At 55.7% G+C, this 19,550-nt stretch overlaps 1 protein-coding gene across 6 annotated transcripts in view; it reads right to left on the bottom strand.

Moving 5' to 3' along the window:
- ARHGEF2 (Rho/Rac guanine nucleotide exchange factor 2) overlaps positions 1-19,151 on the bottom strand; it is a 23,958-nt gene extending 4,807 nt beyond the window's left edge. For 4 of the 6 annotated variants that reach the window (XR_002825899.1, XM_023742542.1, XM_023742543.1 and 1 more), the window contains exons 1-14: positions 19,002-19,151; positions 11,253-11,397; positions 8,926-8,993; positions 8,520-8,583; positions 7,744-7,873; positions 7,391-7,500; positions 7,108-7,254; positions 6,371-6,702; positions 6,034-6,159; positions 5,529-5,646; positions 5,103-5,351; positions 3,192-3,268; positions 2,587-2,759; positions 829-896 (exon numbers count right to left, since the gene is read on the bottom strand). Coding sequence is in view for 5 of the 6 variants with exons in the window: in XM_023742542.1 (XP_023598310.1) it covers positions 829-896; positions 2,587-2,759; positions 3,192-3,268; positions 5,103-5,351; positions 5,529-5,646; positions 6,034-6,159; positions 6,371-6,702; positions 7,108-7,254; positions 7,391-7,500; positions 7,744-7,873; positions 8,520-8,583; positions 8,926-8,993; positions 11,253-11,397; positions 19,002-19,064 (1,870 nt within the window). In the remaining variant the exon portion in view is untranslated. Of the gene's footprint in view, positions 1-828; positions 897-2,586; positions 2,760-3,191; positions 3,269-5,102; positions 5,352-5,528; positions 5,647-6,033; positions 6,160-6,370; positions 6,703-7,107; positions 7,255-7,390; positions 7,501-7,743; positions 7,874-8,519; positions 8,584-8,925; positions 8,994-11,252; positions 11,398-12,003; positions 12,514-19,001 lie in introns of those variants that run through there. The other 2 variants (XM_023742544.1, XM_023742545.1) reach the window with 2 other exon arrangements.
- Positions 19,152-19,550: the final 399 nt, after the last annotated feature.

The raw sequence follows: 19,550 nt of genomic DNA, 5'->3' as shown, positions 1-19,550 counted from the left end.
AAAAAGTATCTTTTTGGGGGGGAAAGGAACACATACACTTTTGATTTAAAAACAAAAGTAAAAAGTAAAAAAGGTTTGTTGCAGGGATTGCAGGATGTCCACCAGTTCTCATTCTCCCCATCTTCCTTTCATTAGAGAAGGCCTACAATTTTCATCTGGGCACATGGCTGCCCAGTTAAAGACTACATTTCCCAGCCTGCCTTGCAGCTATACACTGCCACATGACTCAATTCTGGCCAATGGATATGAACGTCTTCCAGATGGGCCCTTAAAAGAAATGGTATAAATCCCCCTGTTCCTCTCCTCCTCCCCGGTAACTGGGATACAGATGTGATAGTGGGAGCTGGAGTAGCCACTTTGGACCTAGAGATGGGAGCTGCACTGCTATCCTGCAATGTGGAGAGAAACAATCTTCTATCTTGTTTAAGCAACAGTTTTTTTGTTGGTCTTTTTGAATAGCAGTTAGATCATACCCTACTACAAGACCCTAGGGTAAAAGAGTCACTCTCCCACCTCTGGTCTTCATCGTTCCACTTCCCAGAGGCAACCACAGTGATAATATCTTTCTAGGTATCTAGTCTCTCTCTCCCTCTGTCATACACACACACAATACATATGTATGTATAGCCATCCCTGTTATTTTTACACAAATGGCAGCATACACTTTACATTGTTGGAAACCTTGCTTTTTGCACTTAACAATATATTTTGGGTCTGAATCTGTATCAGTCCCTAAAGAGCCATCTCATTCTTTCTAATAGTTGCATAGTCTTCCATTATGTGGCTGTATTAGAGACCCTTTAACAAACTTCCTGTGGGTAGACTTACTCTTGATTCGCCGGAGGTAAGCCTCATTCTCTGTCTCAATCAGGGGGAAGTCCTCCCTGGACGGGCACCTGGGGGGATAACAGGTCGTGCGAGGTTGGGAGGAAGCAGCTAGATCAGGAATCGGCCTCCCCTGAACTTCCCAGGGGTTCTGCTCTCCTTCCCAAATATATTCTATGCACCCCTCTTCCAGTAAGACTCCTCAGCCCCATGCCTTGTCTTCATTCATTCTTGACCTTCTCCTTTTCTGAGCACTGATCATCTGCATCCACTGGTCTGTACCTTTCCAAAGGCTATCGGGAGAGGCCACATAACACAGACGAGGACAGGCTTTAGCATCAAACAAAACCAAACCCATTGCCATCAAGTCAATTCCGACTCAGCGACCCTCTAGAACAGGGTGGACCTGCCCCATGGGGTTTCCAAGGCTGTAATCTGTATGGAAGCAGACTGCCACATCTTTCTCCGGCAGAGCGGCTGGTGGGCTCGAACCTGCCAACCTTTTGGTTAGCAGCCAAGCGCTTAACCACTGGGTTCAAATCCTGGCTCCACTTTTTACCAAGTGGTAACCTCTCTGTTTCTTCATATGAAAAATGGGGATAATATTTTCTTCATAGTTTTCTCTTAGGGTTAAATGAAATAGTACTTTGCGCATGGCAGAAGTTCAATACATTACTATTATCGATCTTAGTTATCATCTTCACAATTGTAAATATTAATACTATTACTGAGGGTCACTGTGGATCTACTGTCAGTGAAAAAGTATTTTAAATTGTTTTCCTAGAATAGGCAGTTTTGTACTTTTGAATGTGTTTCTGAAAAATTTATTCCAATGTTTAAACAGCAAAAGTTAAAAAAAAAAAAAAAAGTTTTACATCTTATAAAGTGTATGAAGTGGAGGAGACTCCATTTTCTAAAAGCTAAAAATATAATCCTAATTAGAGTTTATTCATTTGGCATCATCTCCAGCAATCCGTTTTCAACCTTTTCATGTGCTTTACTTGGCTTTTTCTTCCCATCACAATGAGACATACAGTTGACTGCCTCAAATCACACGTGTGCTGAAGATTTGCTGCGTTAGTACACCAAATGATTTCCTTCTTGCCTCTACTGTATAAAGTCTGTTTGTGAGACGTGCTTCTCTTATCTCCAGTATCAATGTTTTCATTATCCTCTTTCTCATTCATTTTTAGAAAATAAAGGTAAAATGCAATACGATCCAAATAAGAGCCCACTGCCTACAGACCAAGGAGCCCTGGTGGTGCAGAGGTTAAGTCCTTGGCTGTGAACCAAAAGGCTGGCAGTTCGAACCCACCAGCCGCTCTGCAGGAGAAAGATGTGGCAGTCTGCTTCCATGAAGATTACAGCCTTGGAAACCCCGTGGGGCAGTTCTACCCTGTCCTGCAGGGTTGCTATGAGTCAGGATCAACTTGACGGCAGGGGGTTTTTGGGGTTTGCCCATAGACCGAGATGTTAATTGGCTGAAACTACTGTTGGCTGGCGGGCATGCCATCATGTCACAGCTCAAAATATTCCTTTGCTTGTCAGCTCCTGCTGCATTTGAAAGGTAGTCGAGGTTGTCAGTATATAAAATATGAACATAGATGACATTTCCTGCTGCGAACCACCTCATCTCTGCCCCAGCCTCTGCCCTCACCTCTGAATGCTGCGTACTGTTCACAGGGAGCGCAGCGGCCTAGGACTTGATGCTGCAGATACCCTCAGGTCCCACCCACCGACAGACAGCAGGCACATACTCACACGCATACACTCTGCTGAATGAGGCGGATCCAGGTGTCCCGGTCGTCACAGGATGCTGTGTGGACCTCATACATCACAGGGGGGGATCCGCTGATCAGAAACATCCCTTTCTCCTGGCTCGCGATGTGCCGTACAAGTAGCTGCTGCAGTGAGATCACGGAGGGCTTGTCTTGCTAGTCAGGGGAAAGGAAGGATTAAGCCTGGGAATCCCGACTCTTGGATATTTGGGTCTTCAAGCCTTCTGGAAAGCCCAAAGCGTTGGAAAGTCAACCTAAGATACGAGTTCAGAGCCTAGGCTTTGGAGGCAGCCAGAGAAGACTTAGAAACGTGCGTGACCCTTGACAAATTATTTAACTAACTTTAAGTTTTACTTTCTGCATGTAGGAAATGAAGATGATAATAATACACCTTCATCCCAGATGTAACAGCGCCTGCACACGGTCCCAGTACTTGTTAGCTACTCTTCCTACGCATGATCACATTGTAGTGACAGTTACAACAATGGTTATTTGACTTTGAAGGACTCTAGAGCTTGGGTAGGAAAGCAAGACGCGCCGGAAACACTGGACTGTGGAGAAGGAAAGGAAAAGTAGGGAGGGTCTCACCACGGTAGGGAAGATGTACTTCTGGTCCTTCTCCTGGAGAAACACTAGCACATCTGTCATCAGCAGCATCAGCACATCTGGCAGGCAGACAAAGGTGGGAAGAGTCGGCACTAGAGTCTGAGCAGCTGTGTTTCCGTCTTAGAGACCAGGCTACCCAGCCCAGCAGGTTAGCGCTCCGGAGTCCTCTCTGCCCTCCGATTGCTTCCTCCAGCTTTTCAGACCTCCCAACTCCTCGTTCTTCCAGCTCAGAAATGAGGGCGGGGGGCGGGGGTCCATGTGTTATCAGGTAAAGCAGCTTTTTAAGGCCAGAAGGGGCCTCAAGGGATCACTGAATGCCTTTTGAAAAACCTTCCCTTGTCTACTAATGGTGGTTTCTTAACCTGGAGTCGAGACCTCATCCACCGCTGGGCTTCAAGGGCTCTGTAAGCCCTCTAAAGTTGCATAATTGATTTTATGTATTAATATAACACACAGGTGTATTTTTTGAGGTGAAAGGGTCCAGAATTTTTGTGAGAGCCAGAAAGGATTTCCGGAACAGGAGGGGCCAACCCTTTTTAACCTTTAAGCGCCACATCTAACAACTAAGACCTCTTGGGTATCTGCCCTAAATTCCCCCTGCCCCGGCATATTCCTGCTTCTCACCTTATGCTTGGTGGGGAGGGAGAGAGTTGGTTTCCTTCCTCTAAAGGACTGAAAGACCCTCCCTCCCTCAGCCATCTCTCCTCCTGCCCCACCAGGCCCCTCCTTCCTTTTCTTTCTCTCCCCACCCCTTGGGCTCTCCCATCCTATGGGGTGGAGTCCTGCACTTTAAGACAGAGAAAGAAAACAAAGGTCAATTCCATAAAACTTGGACGTCTCAGTCAAGAAAACACACGCTCACCCTTTGTCCTTGGAGATCTTGCTAAACTGTGGGCACACAGAACGGGAGGGCCTTTGCTAAATGCTTCAGAAATCAAGCTCTCCAGTCTTGCTATTTTTAACCCCCCATGGTTTATATTCTTAGCTGCTGCGTGGGAGGGATGGGAAGGAGAGAAAGGGATGAAGGAGAGAGGCTGGTGAAGACTGACAATATCCCAGCCTGTGGATTGGGGTTGTCATGACAGGGGGACAGAGGCTCAGGCTGACAGTGGCCTCACATTATCTGTTTACTTTTGTCCCTCACTCTTTACTCCACAGCTGAGGCCTGCTCTTCTCCTGCCTTGATTTAGATAGGAAAGACTTCGCCAGCGCAGACAAATTCTGGGAAGAGGGCCTGAGAAAGTGTGGTCCCACCCCAACACCCCTCTCTGTTCTCTTTTCTGCCCTACCTGGGGGACCCTGGGTTCTGGCCCTTCTCTGGGCTTGCCCCAGCTGCACTCCCAAAGCTCCTGCTGGGTCCCCAGCCCAGCTAGCTGGGATTCCAGCTGGTGGAATCAACCACCCCGACCCTGTCCTCTGCTTTAGGACTTTCTTCGGCTCCCTCATCAAACTGGGGATGCAAGGACCAAAGAGATGAATGCATACTGATAATGAAGTCCCTGGTGGAGTCCATGGGTGGTGCAAACGATTCACGCGGTCACTGCTAACTGAAAGGTTGGCAGTTCAAGTCCACCCGGAGTGCCTCGGAAAAGAGGCCTGGCAATCTGCCCCTGAAAAACCAGCCACTGGAAACCCTACGGAGCACAGTTCTACTCTGACACACATGGGGTGGCCAGGAGTCAGAAGCGACTCCACGGCGGCTGGCTTTTTGGTATGGTCCATAAATTTAATCCAGAATTCAGACCTCTGCTGCAACAGAGACCACGGTTCTTTCCTCCCTCCGGGTATCACCCTGGGCGTAAGGCTGCAGAAAAAGCGGTCATAGAGCCGGATGCTTCCCCGTCTCCATATCTGACTGGGAACACCTGCTGGCCGGCCCCGCAGACCACTGACCTTTGAAGCGCCCGGTCGCTGTCTTCCAGAGCAGGCAGCCGTCATGGAGGAGCTTACGCCGCAGAAGCTCCTCTCGGACGAAGGGGCCCTTGCCAGGCACCGGGGTCTGGGCACGGGGATCCATGCGGTTGTAGACCTCCTGCAGGCGGGCCTCCTTCTCCAGCTCGTGCACATCCTGGTCCACGTTGGACAGCAACTCCTTCACCAGCCCCAGTGCCACTGTCAGGTCCTGGCGCTCCTCCTCAATTCCTGGCACCGGGGCGTCGGGTGGGGGAGGCTCAGCCAGCTTCGTTCCAAACCCCAATTCCCATCATGCCTCTGGAGGCCGCCCACACTACCCCAGGCTGACCCTACCCCTTCCCTTGGTCAGCTGGAGCTTTTCCTTGCCCCAGACAGCCTCCTCCCTCTCTGCATCCTCCCACTCACCGTGGGAGTGCTGCAGGATCCGGTTGATGAGCACCGGGTACTTGGTGATGCGCTGAGTTACCAGCAGGATGCATTCCTGGACCCCATGCCGCTTCAGCACGGCCGAGCGGGTCACCTTCTGCAAGGGAAGAGGCAGGGCTCAGGGCGAGAGGGGCCCGGGCAAGAGAAAGAGCACTGGACTTAGTGCCCCAACTCTGTGCCAGCCCTGCCGTGGCCAGCTACCTCACGCCGGTCTCGGTGATTGCATCTGAACAATGGGGACAACACTGCCCCAGGTTTGTGGTGAGACCAACCAACACAAGGTCATGAAAGCAGGGGGCATCTACCATGAAGTCTCCACCAGTACGAGGTGCTGTTGTGACATGATCGCGCGCGGGTGGGTCCACCAGGGCCGGTGAACTTTTAAACCGAATCTCTGACCTCCATGTGGGTGCAGCCCAGTGCAACGCCCCAGAATGGGGAGGCTGCGCGTGGGCCAGAGGAGTAGTCCCAGAGGTTTGCTCACCCGAATGAACTGCTGGAAGCGTTTGTCTCGTGCGTACAGCTCCTTATAGAGCTTTACGGCCTTGGTGTGGCGGCTGCAGAACTCCGAATAGGTTTTACGCATCTGCTCTGCGCTGGGGCCTGAGAACTAGAAGTTGGGGAAGCAAGGCTGGGTTAGCAGATCCCCCGAAGCCACACCCTATTCCCTGGACACACCTCTGGCCTCCTGCCTAGCTGTCTTGCTTCCTGCCTCTCCAGCGCTCCTTGGCTCTCTACCACCCCCTAGAGGCAGAAAATGCCCACTCCAGTCACACATCCTTCCCTGAACATCACCACCGCAGAGTCCTGGCCTTTCCCACCTGACTGATGAGCAGGTCTCCCAAATGATGGATGACGAAGTTCCGGGTGCTGCCAGGGCACAGAGCCTGCCGTCGGCGTTCTAACAGCTGGCTGAGGAAGCGTGTGTGGATGTCGCTGAGCTCGTCCACGCAGGGGAACAGGCCCTGCACCACGCCTGGCTCCAGCTGCAGCTCTTCCAGCATCCCCGTGCGGAAGAGGCGGGTCATGATCTTCAGCGTCCGTACGTGGTGGAGCTCTGTCTGGATTAGCTCTGTGTGGCAATGGGACATTTGGCCTCTACCCTGGCTTGGCCACCCCGGCGGGGACCCACATGAGGTTTCCAAGGTCCCTTCTGGGTAAACATTCGCCACTATTATTATCTTAGGTCATCACCTAATCATTTCTTTTCCTTCTGTCTTGCCATTGCGTGCTGTAAGCTATTTTAGGGCCAGAACCATGTGTCCTCTACATATCTAGGTTTCCCCCAGCCCCCAGCATGGTGTTGGGCATGGAACAGGCACAGACTGAAGAGTGAGAATTGAACTGAAGGAAGGGACAAAGACAGGGCCTTGCAGACCAACAGCCCCAAGAGGTGGGGGCCCAGTGGGCAACTGGTGGGGGCCAGGCAGGGTTTCGGGGCCAATGGGATGTGAGGGAAGGGGTCCTGAGAGGTGGGGCCTGACAGAAGAAAGGACACAGGTAATGAGGACCTGGTGAAGGAAGAGAGAGGGTGCTGGAGGTGGGCTTCTCGGCTCACCATAGATGACATCCTGCTGCTTCATCACCTCCTTCTTGTGCTGCTGCAGGAAGCTGCTGTCCACAGCCAGGCTCCATGAGTCGGCCGCAAAGTCCTTCTCATCCATCTCAAAGTCACTCATCAGCTCGTTGTAAATCACCTCTGCACCTGGACATTGAGGGGAGCAGCAACTCAGAGCACACTCTCTTCCCTGGGTCCCGGGTCATTCTCCAAACCCCTTTCCAGGCTCGCCCCCACCAACCACTCTTCCCCAGCCCTCACCCCTGGGCCTGGACACACTCACCTTCGTCAATGAGGGACTCCACCGATAAGGTTCTGTTACGCATGTTGAGGGAGTCTGTGGACTGTGAGAGGATCCGGCGCAGGCCCAGGGAGGACTCATCATTGAAGTGTCTGAGGGAGGTGGAGGCAGTCTGCATCACCCCCACCTGGGCAGGAGACCCCTTCCCAGGTGGGAGACCGAGGCCAGGCTCTGAAAGGGAGTCACCCGAAGTTCTCCTCACCTGTCTGTCTCCAATTCTGAACTCAGGGATGGAAAAGGACCTCTCAGCCCCCTGGTCTTATTGCCACACTCTCTGCCTGCCTGGCTTCCCCTTCCCCAAGCTGAGGCTCCCCCTTCCCCAAAGTGAGGCTCACCCAGCAATGTTGGTGGTAGAAACACTCTTGGATAAAGACAAGGAGGAGCGGCCGCGGCGGGAGCCCAGGAGGGACTGCCGGAAGCTGTCCGAGGGGTAGATGGCAGAGGTGGGCCGCTCCCGGGTTGTTGCTGTAGAGAAGGGGTCATGAAGAGATAGTGAGCAGGCTAACACCAAACGCTGGTGCCTTCCCAGAACTCGGGCCTCCCCAGCTCCCTGACAGGAAAGGAGGCATCCTCTCCCACCTGCAGTCCCCCTCCATGGTGGGAAAAAGATGCTAACAATAACTAGAAAACCACCTTACATTTGTGCAATCCTTACAATGTTTACAAAGAGCCTTTACTTATCTCATCTCTGCCCCCACAGCAAGCCTGCGAGCAAACTGAAGCTCATAAAGATTAAGAACTTGGGCAGGGTGACTCGGCTAATGGCTGGCAGGGCCTGGGACTCTGGTCTTTTTGTGCTTTCTGTTACACCAAAGCTGAAAGGGCACTTAACAGCTGCTGCCAACACTCCCAGAATGCAATGTGAATAACTGATAATAATATGCACAAACTGGCGGGGCCCAGATGAGCAGCTGCCTCAAGCCCTCAGGCCCACGTGGACTCTGCTGTCCTGCCTCTCAGCGAGTCTGGACCATCCCTTAAGGCCCCCCACCTCCACAAAGACAGAAGGTGTTGTGCCTGGGAACGGCCTCATGGGGGCAGCAGAGGCTATGGGCTGAGTGGCCTGGGGTCCTGGATTCCCTAGGGGCTCCTCCCCTCCCCTGCTACTCACTCTTACAGCGAAGCGAAACTGACTGCAAGGCGGTGTTGTTCTTCGTCAGGGCAGCTTTCTGTTGCTGTGAGACAGAGAGCAAGAGAAATATCAGGCACAGCTGTCACCGGAGGGTCACCGCATAGGCACAGGGCAGGTGCTGAAGCTGGACACCTGGCCCCACTGGGAGAAAGCTGGCGCTGAGGTTAAGGGCGTCAGGGTAGCTGAGCCCTGTGCTGGGGGGATGAGTCTACAGCAGTAGGCCTGGCCCTCGAGGGGCCTGGGGCCTGGGGTTGGGGGTCCGGGCTGCCCCATCTGTGGGGACAGAGGTTGAGGAACACAGGGTAGGGAACGAATGGAAAAGGCTTGTGGGTACCGCACACTAACTACCCTCTCCCGCAGCCCTCTGCCCTCCCTGCCGTCTCACCTTCTGCTTGACCTTGGTGCAGTTGGCGAGGGTGTCTTTACAGCGGTTGTGGATAGTCACATTGCAGGCTGGGAGGGTGGGGTAGAGAGGGTGAAGGGAGGGCCGGGTGGTACAGGAGGGGACACACCCACATGCAGACACCCATCTCCCCCTGGCCACACAGTCCTCAGAGACTCCCTGCTCCCCCCTTCCCAGGCTTCTTGGCCATTACCACACCCCAGTTCTTCCTCTTCCCACCTCCCCCTTCCTCCAAGCACAAAATGAAGCAAGAAGGGGTACAGGTGCTGAACACAGTTAACCAATCAGGAGGGGTGGGCAATCCTGACCCAAAGATGCTTGGAGGGATGGATGGGCTGGAGGCAAGAAGGAGTTAAGGCTGCCAGAGACGGCTTCAAGAAGCACACAGTGGTTGAGAATGGCAGATGGCAGAGAGAACCCGCACAGAACAGAAGGTGGCGCGGGGCAGCTGGGATGAGGCAAGGGGCAGAGAGGGGGAAATGGACGTTTCCTGAGCACTAGTAAATGTTCTGCATTTATTTAACCCTAACACCCTGTGAGGTAGATTCGATTATCCCCCTTACAGAAGAGGAGCCTGTCCTGAAGAGGCTAAGTCAGCTGCCAGAGACCACACAGCTAGTGGTCAAGTTGGGATCTGAACGCAGGCCTGCCTGAACCCAAAGACCATGCTCCTTCCACTGCTCCACACAACATGCCCTTGATTTCTGGCTCAGTCGAAGCAGCTCAAAGGCTGACGGATCCAGCGGCAGAGCAGGGAGGCCCAGGCCCTGCCCCTAGGAGCCTGCCTGCCTCTGTCTGCACTGCACTGCTCCGCTCTGCCTGCCACACTCCAGCCACTCTGCCTTCTCCCTTCCAGGCCCAGAAGTCCTGTTCCCCAACTCGGGCCAACCCACAGCTCCCACACTCCATCTGCTTCTCCCCCACGCCCCACCCTGCCTTGCCATGGGGTAGGAGAGAGGGAAGAAGGAGCAGTCAAGCCTACGTGCTGAGACCAGAGGCTGTCCCCTTCCCAGACATGCCCTCAGCCCTAGGCCCTCTCCAGCTTCCCCTCCCCCATCCCGCAACACCGGAAACTCTGCTGACTCCTTCAGACAATACCCAGCACCACGCTCACTTCCACAAATACAAGGCAAGCAGGGTGGGGCAGAGGGGGGCAGACAGAAATGGGGGCTGGGGCTGCTGCCACCCCCTCGGAGCTCCCTTCTCTATCCCCACCAGCCAGTGTCTCTGGATCGAACCTCCGCTTTCCACTGGCTCTCAAAATAGCGCTGCCCACCTACCCTGTTCCCCTGGCAACAAGCTTCCGGGTTGGGAATTCTGTCAGGTCTCTAGAGGGACCGAGATTGGGGTTCCCCTCCTCATCCTCATAAGTCGACACTGAGCAGTAAGTAGGGAGGCCTCACTGGCTCCTTCTGGGGCTCCTTCCCCAAGTTCCGCAGGGATTTAGAGGCTGGAGCTCTTGTCCCGCTGCTCAGCAGCAGGTCACACGACTTCCATCCTGCTCTATCACAAGCATCTCTGCCGTACATTCAGGAGGGGCTGCGGGGCTAGAGCCCCGGTACAGGCATCTCTAGGAATTGCCTGCTCATATTACTTAAACATAGGGCTCCCCTCAGACGTGAACGTAAAGGTCAGGAGTCTACCCCTCCCCACCCCAACACACACAGACACACACACTCCTGAGGCAGTCCTCCTTCTCGCCAAATTTGAGACAGAGGGTCCTAATCCCATGCTCTGCTTCAAACAGCAGAGATTTCAGGCGCCATCTCAATCACTAGAAAGGAAGGGGCAAGGGGACCCTGAAATCCCAAACGTCCAGTTCTGGCCAGGAAGGTGGGCAGAACCAGCTGCAAGGCTGGTAGCTTTCCGCTGGCTTGCCCCCCTACACACACACACACACACACACACACACACACACACACTCACACACACACACACACACACTCACACACAACATTCCCGCTCCTTCTCCAAGCAGTGCCCCTAACCCCCGCCCCCCCCCCCCCCCCCCCCCCCCGGCAGCTGTCCTGGGAGCCAGGGGAGTACCCAGGGGACAACAGCCGCAAGGAGAGTCATCCCACCCTCCCCTCCCCCATATTCCCAGAAAGTCCTTCCTGCCTATGCCACCCTCTTCTGCCATATTCCAACAGCCACCACCCCTCAGCAGGAGGAGGGGGAGCATCTGGCCGTGGCACTGGGGCCCGGCTGGGGCTCAGGGAGGCTATGGATCCCGGGCAGAAAGGCCGGGGGGACGATCAGGGTCAGTGGGCAGCGAGCCAGAGTGACACTCCGGAGCGCGAACCACTCACTGGGGCAGATGAGGGCCTCCTTGGCTGTGATGCTCTTGTTGCAGGCATAGCACAGGGTCATGCCCGAAACCGAGATGGTGGTGAAGAGGTGCCCGTTGGTATAGCGGGCATCCTTGGCTTCCTTCATCCTCTCCTTCTCCCGGGTCTGTGGAAGGGGCAAGACAGACAGGAAGTGAGGCTGGAAGATGCCAGGGTAACCGAGGAGCCCAGAGAGACAGGCTGAGTGCAGAGGCAAGGGAGCAGTGCCTTCAGCGGCACCTGCTGCAGGGTGTCGGAGCAGACGTGGCCAGGCCGGGCTCAGGGTCCCTGACCTACCTGGCCCCTGCGGCTGGGCTGCCTCCTAGTGCCGCTCATCTCCCTGGCTCTAGACCTCGGCGTCCTCACTCCACCTCCCAGCCCTAGCTCCGCTCGCCCCCGAGCTGCTCTCTTCTCTGTACCAGGGGGAAGATGCGCAGAGAGGAGGGGAGAGCAGGCGAAGCAGAGGGTGCCAGCTCACCAGCGTTTTCCAATCTATGGGAGTTAGCTCCTCTCATAACCATGACAACCAGTTGGAGCCGCTGTCTCTCTGGCAGTCACACTGGGGGAGGGGCTGGGCTGGAGGGGCACGAGTTCCCCTTATTAGATTGGCTGAAGGGGGCAGGACGCCTCCACGGCATCCCCCAGGCCCGGTCAGCGACCCAAACCTCTACTTCTTCCACAAACATCAGCCAATGGAAACCTCTCTCTGGGAGGCAGCATGTCCCCCACTAACCTCAAAGCGAGAGGAGCCTAGTTTTGTCCTCGGGTTACTCCCACTCTCTGGGTTCAGTCATCTTGGTTGTTCCCAGCAGGAAGTGACTTCTCTCCCTCTCTGATGTCAGTCGCTCCCCTCGCAGGCTGCCCTCCACAGAAACATTGAAACTTCCGAGCACTCCCGCCATTCCTCGCCCAGTCTCCACATCCTAGGAAGTCCTTCCTGACATCTACCCTCCATTCTCCAGCTGCAATGTCAGTCCTTTTGGCTTTGTTCTCCGTACAGACAGACAGACGGAGCATGTATCCTTCCTCAGAACCGCTGATGCTGACACCTTCCTCCTCAGCGTTCTCCTCTTCCTGCTTCCCCTGGCCTCTGCAAGTCACTCCCCCTGACCTCTGCTGTCCTCTCTAAGCCTGAGAAGGTGGGAAGAGGGGGGTACCATTCTTCCCACCCCTTCCAGAACCTGGATTTTTCCTCTACTTTTGGAGGATGGAGGTGGGAAAAGGAGCTGACAAGACCATTCCTTCCAAGGTTTCCTTGCCTCTCAGGAATCAAACAGCAGGATCTGCACTGCTGAGGAACACTGGCTGGGGCCCTGGACAGAAGACTCAGAACTCAGTGGAGAGCCTTTGGCCTGGACCTCAGGAGACATGTCCTAACTCACAGCTCCAGCTACCCCCGCAACCCTAGTGGGTAAGAGGTGGGGGAGGGGAAGAGCTGCACTGGCCAGTGTTCAGGGCAGAAAAGGGAAGTGTGGAGGGGCTGAGTCAGCAGTGCAGGGACCAGAGGGCACTGGGCCTCAGTGTCCTACAGTCTCCTGGCTTCCTGGTGGCCCAAGAGCCTTCTCTCTGGCTTGTCCTCAGAGGCTCCAGATTTGCCTGGTGGTGATGAGCATGCTCAGAGTTGAGGTTGTTCCTTTCTCTTCTCTCCTCACTCTCCCTCCAGCATCTATTTTTCTTTTCTCCTCTCCTCGTCTTTCTTCCTTCTCTTCCTATTTCCTGGTCTCCTTCCCATGTCCTTCCTTCTTATCTCATGATCCCCCTCTGGGCCCTCACTGCCCCACCCCACCCTCCACAGGTGCAGGCCAGCTCCGCTCCACCTAGGCCCGTTGAAGAAGCTGACCTGAACCTAACGTTCCAGCCTCCCTCTTCTACCTACCGACCTGGGCCACTAGAAAATTCTTCATTTATCTCGCTCCAAATTATAGTTCTTTATTTAGAAGGTCAAATCCTCTCCTCTGAATAATAACTCTATAGACCTCAAAGACCAAGCCCAAGGATCCCGTCACTGCCACATGTGCTCCCCTCTCTCCTGCCCCCCCAGCCTTCTCCATGACACAAAATCTGAGCACTTATTACGTTTGAAATAAAAACAAACACGGCCATAATAAAAAGAACAGCATCTGTCTGGATCAGGGTCAGCTCCCGATCTGCAGATCTGCCTAATGCTGTTAGAATGCCCCCTTCGTCACCCTGCCTCACCCCCAGCCCTCCTCCCTCAGGCCTCCAGGGCCACTCACCTGCCCAGCCAGCTCTGAGGGGAGTGAGGAAAGGGAGGGAGAGAGCAGGGAAGCCAGAGGACAGGCCCTCTAGTGGCCCTTCCCCTCTGGCACTGATGCCCCACCAAGTGACAACCCAGGTACTCTGGTCCCTGCCTCCTCCACCTCCTGACACTCACCCTCTCCAGGTGGGCCAGCAGTGGACAGCAACCACAACAGCAGCACATCCCAGCACGGGCACTGCCCGGCAGCCAGCGGCCCTGGCACTGCCTAGCGCTATTGTCTGGGAGGCAGCCTATGCCCGCCCCAGAGCTCGGGCTGCAGAGGCTGGAAAGACGTGGGCCTACTTACCAGGGGCGCCTGCTCCAGAGATGGTGTGACTAGCTGGTTTGGATCTTTGTCCTCCTCTTTTTCAGGTAGTCTTAAGATAGTCACATCTGTTCCCCACTCACCCACCTACCAGGACAGTCCTTCTCCACTGCGCCCTAATCTGGCCTCCCAGAAAGTGCCCATGACGCCACCATCGACAACCCCCACCTCCAACACTCAGAGGCCCTTCCTGCTTGTTTCAGTCCTCTGCCGTCCAGCACCTACAGTCATTCTGTCTCTTTTTCTCATAAACCCTCATGGAAAGTATTTCTTGCTACACACCCTTCATCTACACCACCGCTACATCAAAGATTAAGTGAAATAAAGCATGTGAGAGCGGCCAGCACAGCACCTGTATACAATAGGCACTCAATACATGTTTTGAAATGAAGGGAGGAAGAACGGATGGATGGCTGGATGGACAGACACCAAGACATGGGTCCTGGCAATACCACTGCCCTTGCTCTAGGTATCCCCTCAGTCCTTGTCAGAGTTTCAGAGACTTCAGTCTCTTCTTGTTTCTCCTTTTCTTCCTCTATCTGAAGGGTTCCCAGCCCCTCTCTCCTAATTCCTTAGAGCATAGACCCTGGGGGTTTCCTCTGGAGGTCAGAAAAAGGCCGAGCCAAACCCTCCTTCCACTGTCATCCTGAATCTCAGTCACTTTTGGGAAAGAAAGACTGAGAGAATAGCAAGAAGGCATCATGGGTGACTGCTCAAAAGCTCCAAGCCAGAGATGGTCCTTCCACCTTCTCTCCCAGGCTGAGAGATGAAAACAATGACGTACGTGAAGGACAAGGCGATGCCAAGGCCAGGACTTTGGCTTCTTGCGCTTCCCAGTGGGCAGTGGTGGCTGGCAAAGCCTACTCAGGAGAGTTAGAGCTTCTGGAAGCAAGGCCTGAGCCCTCAGCTGCTCTGGCACCTCCATCAAAGTATGTCCAAACCAAGTCCCCTGGGAAATTCACATGGTACTCAGAATTGCCTCTGCTCCAGCTACAACTGGAATTAACTCCTTCCCCAAGATGGTGAGGCCTGTCTCCAGCCCCTCTGGATGGTGACCAACCAGGTTGAAGTCAGAGGACGGGGCCCTGGCTGACCTCTGGAGGGTTCTGCTGGGGTTCCAGTCACCTGTGGCTCAGCCCCTGGGCAGCAGGGGTGGCGAGTCACGGGCTGGGAAGGGCACTAAGTCATGAAGGATGAGCTGTGGGGCTGGGAAATGTGGAGGGAGATGGTTCCTGGCCATGGGGCTGAGGAGAGGGCCGGGGATGGTGTCAGCCAGGCCCTGCCCCTTCATGAGCTTCTAGGGATAAGATAACGGCAGGAGGCTGAGGGGAAGGCAGCCAGACGGAAACACTAACCCCACAGCCAGAAATATAATGCAGAAAGACACTACCAAACACACAAAGGCACTTAATAAATGCTTGTTAATGAATGAAGATGAGACAGCGGGCAGTGGGGGTGGGCACGCTGCTGAAGCAGACGAGGGGCTCTGAGGACCACAGGGAATTAAACCAGGCTAGGACGGGTAGGGCCCCTGAGAACCAGGCATCCTGGACCCCAGCCTGCCCCCCACCCAGCCACACCTGTCGGGGCCAGGAGAGACAGGCAAGCAGAGAGGGAGGGGGGTGCAATACAAACAGACGGGCATTTGTGCAGGCGAACAATAGCTATGCCAGGACTCCCTGCCCTCCTGGCACAGGGCAGGCCGGCTGGGTTGGGAGGGGGGCAGCTGCTGCCTGCAGCCCCACCCCCCAAGGAGACATAAACAAACCCAGAAGTGTCCAGGCAGCTCCTTGCAGCCATTTCTCTTACGAGCTCCAGGAGCCCCGAGCACAGGAGCCCCGAGCAATCCGCTCACTCAGCTCCTGCTCAGTACTTCAAACCAAAGGCTGAAGCTATGAAGCTCAGGATGAAACTACTTCCTCGTGTCCAGAGCTTGAGCCCCCTCCTTCGGTGACCACAGATCAAAACAGTAACCCAGAGCGACATTGGCAGGAAAGCAAACGCACACGTATCACATGCATGTATGACATTCATGCATATTCAAGTCTGTCCCCTCTGATTCCAAGGTCACTACTCTAGGGAAGCCGCAGACAGTGAGATCAGAACCCCTCTTTCTTTAAATTTGCTGGTTGACACAGCAGGTCTTCAGACAGCATCCAAACCCCCTGCCGCCACCCAGTGACTTCCCTAAGCTGTCTGTTCCCTCCCCCAGCCACGCTTCTCCCCTCCCCCTCAGCTCTTTCCCTAACCTTCATGACCCCTAGAAGCTTTTCTTATGTCCCCAAAAGCCTCAGCCTCCCGGGGAAACCCCAATTCCTCAACGCCCCTCTAAAAAGGCCAGCCCTCCCAGCTCCCTCCTGGGCCCACCAGCCCTCCTCTCAGCTGCACTCCTAGTCCTGCACACAAAGCCAGCCACCTCTCCATTCCTCAGAACAAAGAAATAGTGTCTCTCCTCTCTCCCGACTCCACCTGCCCACCACACGCTCCAATGCTGGGGTCCCCGAGATTCCAAGGGAACCCCCCGCCTCCAGAGCCATCCCTAGTTCTCTGGCCCTTGCTCAGCGCTGGGCAGAAAAGGAGGCTTTGTTCTGGGCTTGATGAAGGTGAGGGTTGGGAGAGGGGGGAGGGGGAACAGGGGGCTAAAGAGAGAAAGGGGACCTGTGGGGTTTGAGGCCTGTGGAGCTAGGAAGTAGAGCAGAGAGAATTTAGGGGGTGGAGAACTGAAGACGGCCTGGAAGAACAGAAATGGAGTAAAAAGAAAAAGGAAGCATGGCGGGGGTGGGGAGGGGGGCTACAGAGAAAGACCCTAGGGGAGTGGGAAAGGCAAGGGGGGCAGGTTACACCTAAATTCCTCCTTTTATAAGCGGCCCTAGAGAGAAAGGTAAGGAATGGGGGTGGGGGGGCCCTGAGGTGTGAGGACTTAGCTCTGACCCGTCCTCCCAAGTAGATAGCAGGGGAGACCATCTTCCTCAAATAATCTCATTTCCCGCAAGCCCCCCTCTACTTTCCACCACAGTATAAAAAGAAAAGAGACAGCTGGTGTGCTTGGGGGAGGGGGGAAGAGGGGATCCAGGGTTTGTTGGCTAAGAACCAATGCCCCCCTTCTGTAACCACAGCTTTCCGGAGGTGGCCCTCCCCTTCCGACCAGCCCAAACTGACAACCAGCCTCCCCTGTGGGCTCCCTGCCCTCTCAGATCTACCCTCTACCACCCCCCACCCCCCGCCGGACTCCCAGATTCTCCCCCAACCTCAGGGCAGGAAAAAGAGGCAGGCTTCTGACTCCCGCCCTTAAATCCCCACCACCAAAAACACAGGTCATGAGCTCCCAGGTGTCCTGCCTCCCAACTCCCCCCAATAATAGAAACGAACCCCAGTATCTAGCCTCCTGGGACCCCTCTTGACACCCCCTATCCAGGTCCGCCCCCACACACTCCCCCATGTCTTTCCTTTTTAGGGTGGAACCAAATTTCCGTGGTTTCAGAAAACCTCTCCCGCCCCCCTTGGCTTTACTCCAGGGTCTCGGCTCAAACGGTTGAAAAAATAAACAGACCTTTGAGCTGGGGCCTGGCCTGGCGCAGGCTTGAGAAGCGCCTGTCTGCCACCCCACTGTTCCACCACACTTCGGCCATCTCACCCCTGCCCGCTGTTTGTCTTAGGCCCTACTCAAATCCCCGGTTGTCTTCCGGTTAGCTGAATCTTATCCCAGCCCCTTAGGAGAGGTCCTACAGTCCCCAACTCAGGTAGAACCTCTCTCAACGTATCCTCGAGACAGGTAGTCTGGCTTGGAGCGAGGAAGGAGGTGGAGGGGGGGTTTTGTTTTGTTTTTTCCCATCACCCTTGAGGGCTCCAAGAGGGTACTGCTTTCTTGCCTGAAAAGGGTGATGAGCACAGGCTGGGCACCGGGGCAGGGCACTGGGGGATGGAGAGAAGCCAGAGATTAAGTCAGCTCTGGGCTGGGTCCTGGCCTTTCTGATAATGGGTGCAGTGTGGGTGCCCTGAGGAGCTGGGAGGTTCTGTCTGCATACCCCACCTTCCTCCTAGCTCTCACTTATTCACCTACAAGTCAGCTTCATCATTTCCTAGGGCCTGAGGGGTGGAAGGGTCACAGCCTTTGGGAGTGGGCCTGGGTACAAGGACAGGGATAAAAGGTACTTGAAAAAGAGCGGTGGTGGGGAGGAATAATTAGATAACCGGGCTCATGAAATGGCAGGTGAATGGGGGTCCCAAGATGAGGGGATAAGAAGCTGGAGGGTGAGCGGGGAGTGGCACAGTGCCAGGTGGGCCAGTCTAAAGGTCTAATGGTTCAGGCTGGGGGCTCACGGAGCTTGGAAGTTGGTGGGGCAGATGGGGATGGGGGACCCTATGTTCCAAGAAAAGGTGGTAGGGCCCCTAAGGATGGAGGGAAGGATCCCAGCCACACAAAGACCTCTGCTCCCTTCACCTGGGAAAGATGGCTTGGGGGAAGTGAGCGGTCCCTCGGCCGTCCCGACCCCAGCCACCCGCCCACCCAGAGGGGAGAACTGAATCACAGCTGGAAAGTCCATTTGTGAAGAGGAGGAGCTGACTTTTGTCTGGGGGTGGGGGAGGAGGATGGTGGGAGGAAGCCGGGAAACCACCCCCACCCGCCCCCTCCGCCGGATGGATGGCGGGGACAAAGGGGGAACGACCGAGCCAACGACTGGGTTGGGGGGACGCTGAGAGCAACCTGGCGAGATCTGGGCGGAAAGGGGGGTGCCGGAGAGCGTTTGGTGCCCCCAACCCCGATACACACACCTCCCTCTTCCCGCTCAGTCCCTTACCGGCGCAACTTTCTTTCCAGCGGCCCAAAACACCCGGTCCCGGATCCGAGACGACCACACACAAACCCCAGGTCCGCTCGCTCCCAGGATCCCCGCACTGAATCCGCGCGGAGCTGCAGGCGCGGGTCGCGCCCACCGCCCCCCACCCCCTCCCCACTCACTCGCAGTCCCCACCCACCCTGTCCCGCCGCTTTCCGACCGACCGAGCGCTCCGCCCGATTTTGGCATCCAAAAAGCAGGCGGGGAGACAGGGTGCGCCGCGGGCACCGGAGGTCAGAGGGCACCCTGAGGACGGCGGACTGAGACGGGGGTAGGGGTGGGGGTGGGGGTGCGGTTTCAGAGCCCACCTTGCTCGCCAGCTCTTTGCTCCGGTCGATCCGCGCTCTCGTGAGGGATTCGATCCGAGACATAATCCGATGGGGGGAGCCCGGGAGGACGCGGCACGGACCCAGGCGTCCAGCTATTGTGGGGCGAGGGCGGGGGAGGGGTCCGCCCCGCAAGCGTCGGTCTCGGGGACAGGAAGTCTGGCTCCCCTCGCCCGGCACCCAGAGCCAGTTCCTCAAACCCGAGTCTCCACCCCTGCCCGAGCTCAGGAAAGGGGGGGAGGCGGAGCGGAGGGGAGGGGAGGGCGGGGTACGGGCGCGCAGGACGGGACGCCCGGGTTCGCAGAGGGGCAGCCTGGAGAAGTACGGGGGTCCACGGACAGGTTGAGGGGCTCCTCTGTCTGTTTCCCCTCCAGTGCCTAGGGGCGCCCTCCGGCCGCAGGAACCCGCTTCTTAACTCTCGTTTACCTAAAAGCTACCCCTAGCCCAGCCCCACAGCCCTCGCCCCACCCCGGGTCTTCCCTTTCCCCTCCTCCGCCCCTACTTCCTCCCACCCCCACCCCGCGTTTTTCA

The sequence above is a fragment of the Trichechus manatus genome, unplaced genomic scaffold (assembly GCF_000243295.1).
Source record: "Trichechus manatus latirostris isolate Lorelei unplaced genomic scaffold, TriManLat1.0 scaffold00213, whole genome shotgun sequence".
Classification (NCBI taxonomy): Eukaryota; Metazoa; Chordata; class Mammalia; order Sirenia; family Trichechidae; genus Trichechus; species Trichechus manatus.
Note: the sequence above shows the minus strand (reverse complement) of the source record. Positions and strands in the feature narration are given on the sequence as shown.